The following is a 10,466-nucleotide window of genomic DNA, read 5'->3' as shown; positions in this document are numbered from 1 at the left end:
ATGTCGATTCGAGAGGCGTGATCTCGGGGCTCAGAGCAGACAGGGCCTTGGTGCCAGAAAAAGCTTTCACGTTTCCGGCGATTGGTCCCGCCCCCTCGCCCGGGCTTGCCTATGATTGGTGATGTCGACCCAGGGGCGTGGTCTCGGGGAGCCCAGAGAGGCCTAGGGACGCGCGCGCAGGTCCCCATCCAGCCCGTGGTTGGTCCCGCCCCCTTGCCCCCGTCCTTGCCTGTGATTGGTGTGCTCGGCGCAAGGGGCGTGCGCTTAGGGCGAAGTGTGCGCGCAGCGGTCGCGGGCATACCCGGGTGACCTGTGTCCGCGTCCACCCACTTGCCGTGGGCGCTCCGTGTCACCGCCATGGCGGCTCCGCTTCTGCTGCGACAAGGACGCACTGGGTCGCTGAAGGTAGAGGCGGGACCTCCCCGGACGGGCCGGGCGGCTTGAGGTGGCCGCTGACCCCGGGCGTCAGCGGTGGGCGCGCGGACGGCGGGCTCTGCTCACGGAGGGCCCCGGGCAGCCGCCGGCTTCGAGCGCCTGGCCCGAGGAGGGCAGGCACGGGAAGGAGCGAGGGCCTGCCGAGGTCGGCCGCTGTGGGCAGCTTTAAGATGGCGCCCGTCACGAGCGTGCACTTGACTTAGAATTCACCGTGGGGGGGCGGGCGTTTTCGGGGAGCACACCTGTGGCCCCCCGAGGGTCCCCTGTGGGCAGTGCCTGCGGGTCCTGGGGGCTCCTGAGTCTCCCACGCAGGTGCAGGGACCCTGCCAGGCCATTAGAGAGCTGGATTGGAAGTGGAGTTGGGATACCGGCGCTGCAGGTGGACCCTTCGCCTGCTGCCCCGCGGCACTGGCCTGAGACCAGAGCGGAGCTCTTGTACTTTCTAAGTTCGGACTGATGTTTTTCACAAAGAAACGGTGTTTTGGGGTGTTTTCTCCTTGTATTTTCCCCCATAAGGTGCAGACAAACGTTAGAATAATCTTACTTCTGTTACATGTAGAGATACACCCTGTGTGGCAGGCACTGTGGCATTGTGGTGTAGCACACTATGCCTCCACCTGTCGCGCCAGTTCTAGGCCTGGCTGCCCCACTTCCCATCCAGCTCCTGCCTGGGGCTTGGGAAAGCAGGGGAGGATGGCCCAAGTGCATGGACCCCTGCACCGCATGGGAGACCCCGGGGGAAGCTCCTGGCTTCCAACTGGCTCAGCTCTAGACATTGTGGCCATTTGGGAGTGAACCAGCAGATGACAGATCTCTGCCTCTCCCTTCTCTAAGTTGGCCTCTGAAATTAAAAGAAGGAAGGAAAGACAGACACGGTGTGGACGCTGTGCGCTCGCGGGCAGCTCCTGCCGAGTACTGGCCTGTCATGGCCGAGGTTACTGGCGGCGCTCCTGACAGGGCTCTGTGTGTGTGCTTTGCCCAGACGCTGCTGCTGGAAGCCCAGGCCCTCCGAGGACTGGCCACGGAATCGGGCAAGAGTGACAAGGGCCTGCCACCAAACCCCAAGAAGCAGAGTCCACCAAAAAGTAAGATTTGAGGGGCCCTGCCCCCCACCCCAACCACGTGTTCTGGTCCCAGCACCGGCCCTCAGCAGCGGCTGACCACAGTGGGTGACCCACGGTCAAGGCGTCATCTGCGGCTCCGTGTTCACCCCGACCAGATCTGAACCGTGAGGGAATATAGCCCAGGTGCCAGCACTGCCCCATGTCCCGACCTCCCGTCCCGCTCCCGGCCCAGACCTCCTGGTCTCTGGGGGATCCACGGGATCCCAGGCTTTGCGGGGCCATGAGGAGCGAGTGGTGTTCTGCCACTGCCATGGCTGCTGCGGGAGCTGTGCTGTGTCCCCAGGGCCTTGTGTGATCCTGCTGGCTTTAGCAGCTCCTCGTCCCCTTTCACCATTTGTTTCCTTGAAATGAAATCAGGGCAACCAAGAGTGCCCCTGTACGCTGCTTCGCTCCCTACATGCCTGTGGTAGCCAGGAGCCCAGGGCTGCATTCGGGCCTCCTGGGGTGGTGGGGATCCGGGTGCACATGCTGCCTCCTGAGATGCACTGGCAGGAGGCAGAGCGCAGACATGGGGTGCAGGTTGCCCATGCTGTGCCCTGACCTGCACCACCAGACCTGCCCCCAACACTGCTTTGCTTTGTTTTTTTTCTTTTTTTTTTTAAATAAAAATACATTTATTTATTTGAAAGGCAGAGTTAGAGATGGAGGGAGGGAGGAAAGGAGACAGACGGGTTACCTCCCCAGATGGCCATAATGGCTGCGGCTAGACTGGGCCAAACCCAGGAGCCAGGAGCTGCTTCTGGGTCTCTCACAGCGGTGCTGAGCCCCAAGGTCTGGGCCGTCCTCTGCTGCTTTCCTAGGCACATGAGCAGGGAGCTGGACGGGAAGTGCAGCAGCCGGGACTTCCCCCACCCCACAATGTGCATGGTGTTGCAGCTTAACTCACTGCACCACAGGGCCGTGGGGCAGAGGGCACACATGTCCACCCTGTGCTGTGTGCCAAGGGCCGTGGGGCAGAGGGCACACATGTCCACCCTGTGCTGTGTGCCAAGGGCCGTGGGGGAGAGGGCACACATGTCCACCCTGTGCTGTGTGCCAAGGGCCGTGGGGGAGAGGGCACACATGTCCACCCTGTGCTGTGTGCCAAGGGCCGTGGGGGAGAGGGCACACATGTCCACCCTGTGCTGTGTGCCACAGGCTGCTGAGCTTTCTGAGCTACCAGGGCCACCTCGAGCGGGGTCGCACTGGGGAGAGGCTGGGCTGGGTCAGGTGGGCAGCACCACTCCGTCTGTCAGTGCCAGCCCTGCCCCGCCCGACCCTGCCCCGCCTGCTTGTTCATCTGTTGTCTGCTTTCTGTAAGTCACTCCAATCAGAGCTCAGAAGACAGATCCTGTTACAAAGGGAGGGCTCTGGGGACGTTTTCCACTTGAGAGACATGGGATTGGGGCATTTTTAACCTAAAATCTCATTGCTTCATCAGTGACTCTATGAAGACTTATATTAGAAAGTTTTTTTTAGATTTGTAATCTCCTTCCAGGGGCATGCGCGATATTGGGTGATCTTTTTTCTGTAGTGGAATTTTTACATAGTTCATTAGAGTGCAAAGGGTCAAGGGCTAGAGGACAGTAAGTGAGACCATAGTTTTCACAGTTTCCCTTTATCTAGGGGAAGGGGAGAGATATGGAGAGAAGCCACACCCAGGTCCCTGCCTTGGGGCATGCTCTGAGGGTCCTGCTCAAGTGTTTTTGTTTGTTTGTTTGTTTTTTATTAATTACATTGCATTATGTGACACAGTTTTATAGGCACTGGGGCTCCCCCCAACCCCTCCATGGTAGATTCCTCCAGAGTGGTTTTGATAGTTCAACAGTTCTGTATCGCTGCCGATCTAGCCACTCCAATCATGATGAAATCTTTGGTTGACACAGTCAACCTTAGAGTCTCCACTTGCCCAGATGTTCACTGCCAACGCTTGCCTGGGGTAGTTGATCCGTTTGTTCTTTCCTCCGACCTCTGTCATGGTACCAGGTGTCCTCTGCAGGTTCCGATGGACTGCCATATCCTCCACATGCACCTGGATATGTTGTCCACTGTGCCATCTGAGCCACTAAGGAGGCCCAGCTCTGACACATGCACTCCACAGACCGTGGAACCTGCAATTCTCTCCATGGTTTGGGTTCTGAGTCCAGCGGTTCATTTGGGGGATTCCCAAAGAAATCTCATTTGAGGTGATCCCAAACTTGATTCTTGTGTGTACATGCCAATACAGGGTCCAGAACAGTCTGTTGCCCAAATCAACCTACGCACACACTGGTAGCTGTAATTGCTGGGTCAGTTCTGTCTCCAGTCCTGCCTTCTACGCAGACTGATGGGTGTTGCGGTCTAACTTGATCCTGCCCAACACACACTTGGCCCTCACGCAAACCAATGGGAGCTGTAACCTGGTTGGAGCGACCCGCAATAACCCCCACACACACCAGGCACACCCTCTGTCCTTGTTCTCATGCTTGCCAGTATGTGCAGCAGACTGGTCCAGTCTGTCCCACATCCCATTCTGCTCTCATACATGCCAATGGACATTGAAGCCTAGTTCAGCCCAACCAGCCCCTCTATCCAGTCCACACTGGTGCCAGTAGGTGCCGCTCTGTCTAGCCACTCCTGCCCCTAGTCCTGGTTCTCAAGCTCACCAGTCAGAATTGCAGCCCATCAGAGAGGTGCCCACTATTTCCCTACCGGGCCCACCCCCACCCCTGGAACTTGCACTCTCCAGGTAGTTCTGCAGTGTAACTTAACAGAATTTGCACCCTGTGCCAATATCTGCTAGCTGATGCTGTGGCAAAGGCCAACCAACCCTCACCTCCTTTGGTTTATGCATGTATCAGTAGGTACAGTCCACCCAGCCTAAATTTCCCGCAGTCCAGCTTACATGCAGGCCAACAGGTGTGGTATCCCTGCCCAGCCTGCTCTGTCCCCAATCTGAGCACTGACACTCACCAGTGGGAGTAGTGGCTCAGCAGAGGAGCCCCCTCTCCCCCCTGGGTCTCACATGTGCTGTTTGGGTACTGCAGCCCAGTCTGGCAGAGCCTACCTTACTTTGCCAGTGGGTGCTGTAGCCTGGCTGGGCCCAGCCAACCCCCAGTTCCAGCTCACACTGGTAGGGGCTACAGCCTAGCCAGCTGAGCCAGTTCCAGTCCCGGCCCTAGTATCACCTGGCTGGTATTATGGCCCGACCTGGCATGACCCACATACCATTCTGGTTCTTGGTTTTCCAGCGGGTGATATGGACTGGCCTGGCCCGGCCCGCCCCACACCCTGCTCATGCGAGTGCTGCAGCCTGGACCTGCCCCACCTGTTCCCAGCCCCGTATCCATGTCAGCGGGTTCCGTGGTCATATTTAGCTCTGCCCGTCACCACCCGAACTCTTAAACTAACCAGGACTTACAAATTCACAGGGTTAGGCCCACATATCCCGCACAGAATCCACCCCGGACCTGGTTCTCTTGCATGCTGGTTGTGTCATGGCCCAGCCTAACATTGCCTGTCCCCTGTTCCGACACTCACTGTCAGGTGCTGGGATCTAGCCCTGCCAGACAGGCCCCCAGCCCTAGCTTACGGGTGAGTTGGCATGTGGTGGTCAGCAATGTTCCATGCTAACAAGCCCAGCTCAGGTCTCCTATGTAGGCTGGGGGATCTGTCTGGCCCATAAAGGTCTTCCAGTCTCCCCCCTCAAAACCGCCAGGGCTCAGTCCCATCGCTTACCTTAAAGAACAATGGCCTTGTCTTTGGGAGTCCCTCAAGAGTCATTCCTCACCTGCAAGGTACTCCCAGGACGGTCCTCCCTCCCCCATACCCCTTCTTTCCCTAATCAGCCCACAGTCCTCGAGCCCAGGAGTGCATGGGTTCTCCAGCCCAGCCTTCGGAAGCCCAGTGGGTGGTGTGCTGGTCCGGAGCTCTGCCCGCCCACCGGAGTCCCAAGCTCCTGGCACATGTGTTGGCCTGGTGCCTTACCCTCCATGCACCCAAGATCCAGGCCCACTGAAGTTCTCCAGGCCTGGTCCGCCGGCACACCACGGCAGTGTGCTGACCTGGGGCTCTCTCCTCCCCTCCCCCTGCCCAGGACCAAGCACATGAGGAAATCCCCAGTTCGCTCCACCTGCCTAGAGGTGAGCCCCCAGGTGCCCACATGCCCACCGGTGCCATACCCTAGTCTTCCCCCCACCCAAGCCTGCATCCTCAGGGCCTCCTGGGCGCCTGCTGAGCAAGGCAGCAGGTCACCGGCACACGCTCGCATGGAAGCACACAGCAGGAATGATGGTTTTTGTGACATGTCACCTTGTTTCTTGGCTGGAGAAGTGCTCGGAGGCATGGGGACGTTGTTTTTAGGGTGTCTTTCTTTGAGCTGTAGTGTCCCTTCTTGCTCGTGTTTAACCACCTGCAGGTGCATACCCCAAACCCAAACCAGGCTCTGTTTGCTTCAGAGAGCTGAGCTGCTAAATGTTTTTTAATGTTTTGACACCTGGTTTTTAGGGATTCAACCAGTGACACATTTTAAAACGTTAACAGTTATCCAAAAATGTCTTTATTACATGTTACTTTAGAGTTGGCTGAATTTGTTTAGCATTGTCAGAGCAGCTGGCTTGGTGAGCAGTGGAGACAGGCCCCTTGCTTCTGCTCAAGAGACTGGTTGAGGGTTCCCTTGAGGAAGCAGGGAAGGCCCGCGACCACGATCAGGGACATGACGATGTCCCACAGTGCTCATGGGGGCTGTACTGGCTGACAGGTGTGTGAAGTAATGGTCCTCTTTGTGCATTTCCTAGATGTAGAGGCGTCCGAGGCCAGGGCCCCACTGCTGACCAGGCGCACCGCGGCTGTGCAGCCCACGAGCGGCCCTCCGCACAGCTCTCTCCCGGCAGCTGGCAGCGCCAGCACTCCCCTCACAGGCCACAGGGCCCAGAGGTTCCTGCCCAAAAAGACAGTGGTCGAGTTTCCTCAGAAAGCTCCATTTGTGTTCAGAAAGCCGGGTGCTAAGTCAGAGGCGACTCAGAAGGGCCGGAATGGGGCGCCCAGTTCCTCCTCCTCCTCCTCCTCGTCCAGCTCCTCCGACTCCGAGTCTGACGATGAAGGTGACCGCCCAGAAGCGGGGCCTGACGTGAGAAACAAAGGCCATGGTGGCTCCCTGAAACCCAGGAGCTCCCCGGGGGAGGAAGCTGGGGCTCAGAAGCCGCACACAGGGGTTGCCCGCCCATCGCAGCCGAAGGGGAGCCCCGCCAAGCCGTCAGAGGTCTCCAGAGAGGCCCGGCCCGGCGCCACAAGGCCCACACCGCGGGTGGAGGCTGAGGTGAAGCAAAGCGTGACGGGAAGACAGCCATGGAAGGCGGCCACCTCGGCTGAGGGCAACCCAGGAAGCCACGCCCAAGTCTCTGCTGATGGCCCAGAGTCAGGATCCTCTGCCCCGGCGACAGGGGAGGCAGGAGTGAGGGCTCCACTGCCGGCTGCGCCCTCCACGGCCCCTGGGATGAGGAGAGAGCCCGATGGCCTGTGGGGGACGGCGGCCATGAGTGAGAGTGTGGCAGCAGAGGAGCCCCAGAGGGACGCGCCCAGCCTCCCTGCAGAAAAGGAAGATGTGTCCATGGCACCAGCAGTGGCGCTGCAGCCCCAGGAAGAGAGCAGGGCACTGGAGCAGCCTGCCATGCAGGGTATTCCTCAGCCCACCTGTGGGGGCCCGGGGGGGACTGTGAGAGGGCGTCCAGCTTCCCCAGATTGATAGTAGGAAGAGGCAGGCAGCGGCAGCTCAGATGCACACAGAGGGATTCTCTCCCTCCGTGCCAAGCCTGAGCGGGCGCCACACTGAGTAGAAAACCCCGGAGTGTGCCCTTGGCACCGGGCCATGGCCGTGCACCTGCGCGTGCCAGGAGCCAGAGCAGCAGATGCCTCTCGGGCCTCGATGTGCACACCTGCTGGCCGTCCCCTCCTCCCACCTGCCTCAGCCGATGCTCTCTACCTGCTTTTTCCTTTTTTAAAGATTGATTTGTTTTTATTACAAAGGCAGATTCACAGAAAGAAGGGACAGAAAGACCTTCCATCCGCTGGTTCACTTCCCAAGTGACCGCAACGGTCAGAGCTGAGCCGATCTAGAGCCAGGAGCCTCCTCTGGGTCTCCCATGCAGGTGCAGGGTCCCAAGGCTTTGGGCCGTCCTCTGCTGCTTTCCCAGGCCACAAGCAGGGAGCTGGGTGGGAAGCAGAGCAGCTGGGAGATGAACTGGTACCCATGTGGAGTGCCAGCACTGGGAAGTAAAGGATTGGGCAGTTGAGCCAGTGCACCAGGCCCTGCCTTCTTTTTTGTAGTGAGAGGCTGTTTAAGGGCCACAGGCTTCTTCCTGTCCTACGCTTTGAGCATCACCCTTGGGAAGGCCCCGGCTGTGGTCTAGAACGCCTGCGCACCACAGCTCCTGCGCCACGAGCCTGCTGCTGCCCTGTTGCTTGTTGCTGCTGTCGCCTGCCTCCTTTGGGGTCTTTGCTGTCTTCCCTGTATTTGCCCCTGTTCCTTAATATGCGGAGAGCCAGCGCCCGCCACAGCCTGGAGAGCCCTGGCAGCATTCCCGGGAGCTGCCATCGCCAGCTGGGTGGCATACTGCAGTGGAGTGCATGCAGAGCCGCAGGATGGGACGCAGAGTTCGCATTCTCAGATGCAGCCTAGGAAAACTCGTTGGGCATCTTGTCCTTAGAGGGCTGCGGGCACACGCGCCCCTTGGGGTGTGTTTCCCCAAAGGCTCCTGGATTTGGGTGGATTTGATCGAGTGTTCCAGTGCATGTCTCCCTCTGTCGCCAGTGCCTAGGCTGTGTCCCTCCCCATCTGAGCTTGCAGTAGTTGCTGCTGCACTACTGGTGGCTGGATGCCCACTGGAGCAGTGGACGCATCAGACGGGTGGAAGCTGGGCAGCCCTCGCCCTGATGTCCTGACCTAGATATTGGGGGCCAGGAGCCTTGGCCCACCTTCCCCCTCATGTGGGTAGCCCTCAGGGTTCCCTCCCACACTTTTGGTGGGAGTTTCTTTTTCTTTTTTTTTTTTTAAAGATTTATTTTTATTACAAAGCCAGATATACAGAGAGAGGAGGAGAGACAGAGAGGAAGATCTTCCGTCCGATGATTCACTCCCCAAGTGAGCCGCAACGGGCTGATGCACGCTGATCCAAAGCCGGGAACCTGGAGCCTCTTCCGGGTCTCCCACGCGGGTGCAGTGTCCCAATGCATTGGGCCGACCTGGACTGCCTTCCCAGGTCACAAGCAGGGAGCTGGATGGGAAGTGGAGCAGCCAGGATTAGAACCGGCGCCCATATGGGATCCCGGCGCGTCCAAGGCGAGGACTTTAGCCGCTAGGCCATGCCACCGGGCCCGGGAGTTTCAATGTGCGGGTTTTGATTGCTTTTCCATTTAGAGAAGCCAAATTTATTATTCCTACTTGGTGAGTCTAGAATACACTGACTCTCCACCTCGTGGCATGCACACTTCTTCACCGTGGCGGGCTGCGGCTCACTGCCTTAGTGGGACCTGATTTTCTGGTACACAGAAGGCTCGCTCAGCTGCTGTTTCTGGAAGTTTCTTTCCTCTTGTTCCAGTTGGGTTTCTAGCAGGGGTAATGTGCATCCTGGGCCTAGGAATATGCAAAGTGAGGGTCCAGAGGCATGGGGGCGCTGCAAGTTCTCTCATCAACTTCCAGCTAATGACCTCCTGGCGACTTGCTGCTAACAGGCTGCTTGTCAGGGCCCTGCCAGCCCCTGGCGCCCTCCTCATGGCCGCCTCTGCCTTTCTTCCCAGAGCCCGCCCCAGCGCCCGCCGAGCCGTCCGACATCAGCACCTACAAGAACCTGCAGCACCACGACTACAGCACCTACACCTTCCTGGACCTCAACCTGGATCTGTCCAAGTTCAGAATGCCACAGCCGTCCTCAGGCCGCGCGTCACCCCGCCACTGAGCAGGGTGCCTGCCCGCCAGAATAAAGCCTGCTCAGGTCCTGGAGCCCCGTGTGTGAGTGCTTCTCTCTCACAGGTGCCCACTCATGGCTCTTGGATGGGGAGTTTACAGTCCCCAGCCAACCACAGCCGTGGGCTGCTGTCACGCCCCGGTAGGACAGTAGCTTTTGGTGAGAACTGGGAGCGTCACTGAGTTGAATACCGCCCTGCCGCCAAAGTGCAGTGTCCTTTAGCGAGTGGCAGCCACTCGACCGCGGACGCAGAACAGTACATTCTCCAGTGACACAGCAAAGCAAAGGTAGCCGACCGACTGGCCAGCTGGCTGGACCCGACACCCCTTACCACAGTGTGGCCCCGAGCGGTACAGTTGCAGTGTCTTTATGCGGCAGGTTCAGAGGGGCAATTTTTAAAAATTAATACCTATTTATTTTTATTTGAAGGGAAGATTTTACAAAAATGGAGAAGCAAGATTATCTGTCCGCTGGATCACTCCCAAATGGACACAAAGATTCATCCTGAGCCAATCTGAGACCAGGAGCCAGGAGCCTCTCCCACTTTCCCACACGGATGCAGGGTTCCAGAGCTGTGGGCCGTCCTCTGCTATTTTCCCAGGCCACAAGCAGGGAGCTGGATGGGAAGTGGAGCAGCCGGGACATGAACCCACACCCAGATGGGATGCTGGCACCTGCAGTTAGAGGATTACACAGTTGGGCCATTGTGGCAGCCTCAATATGTCATATTTTGCAAAAACACAATGCAGTTGGCATATTGTCTCTTTTCTCTCAGCCATAAACCAGTTTTGTCAAGAGAAAGCTCAAATAAACCTAAATTGGGAGCAATTCTATAAAATACATGACTGAGAAGCTGCAGAATAAGGTAAGGAAAGGCAGGGGGAATTTGGAAACAGCCACTGAGCGGAGCACGTGACAGGGACATGGCCACGTGCAGTGTGGCACCCTCCAGGGAGTCCCTACTCCGCATCGCGATCCTCCACGCCTG

At 58.2% G+C, this 10,466-nt stretch overlaps 1 protein-coding gene across 2 annotated transcripts; it reads left to right on the top strand.

Annotated features, from left to right (window-relative positions):
- The first annotated feature begins 194 nt into the window (after nucleotides 1–194).
- On the top strand, nucleotides 195–9,513 carry NDUFV3 (NADH:ubiquinone oxidoreductase subunit V3). Of its 2 annotated transcripts, XM_058661585.1 has the most exons (4): nucleotides 195–405; nucleotides 1,418–1,520; nucleotides 6,314–7,192; nucleotides 9,312–9,513. In XM_058661585.1, exons 1-4 carry the CDS (start codon nucleotides 358–360, stop codon nucleotides 9,467–9,469), a joined length of 1,188 nt encoding a protein of 395 aa, XP_058517568.1. In that variant the 5' UTR covers nucleotides 195–357; the 3' UTR covers nucleotides 9,470–9,513. The 2 variants fall into 2 exon arrangements, with proteins under 2 accessions (XP_058517568.1, XP_004594150.3); XM_004594093.4 differs by lacking the exon at nucleotides 6,314–7,192 and having other exon boundaries at nucleotides 248–405.
- Nucleotides 9,514–10,466: the final 953 nt, after the last annotated feature.

Source organism: Ochotona princeps, chromosome 3, assembly GCF_030435755.1.
Source record: "Ochotona princeps isolate mOchPri1 chromosome 3, mOchPri1.hap1, whole genome shotgun sequence".
Classification (NCBI taxonomy): domain Eukaryota; kingdom Metazoa; phylum Chordata; class Mammalia; order Lagomorpha; family Ochotonidae; genus Ochotona; species Ochotona princeps.
The sequence above is the reverse complement of the archived record's forward strand: the minus strand, read 5'-3'. Positions and strand labels throughout refer to the sequence as shown.

What these genes read in the sequence shown, in the direction of transcription:
- NDUFV3 (XM_058661585.1), top strand. Translation starts at nt 358, where the DNA reads ATGGCGGCTCCGCTTCTGCTGCGACAAGGACGCACTGGGTCGCTGAAG. An exon ending in GACGCACTGGGTCGCTGAAG is followed by an intron (nt 406 to 1,417) that starts GTAGAGGCGGGA and finishes TGCTTTGCCCAG; the next exon opens with ACGCTGCTGCTGGAAGCCCA. An exon ending in GGAGCAGCCTGCCATGCAGG is followed by an intron (nt 7,193 to 9,311) that starts GTATTCCTCAGC and finishes CTTTCTTCCCAG; the next exon opens with AGCCCGCCCCAGCGCCCGCC.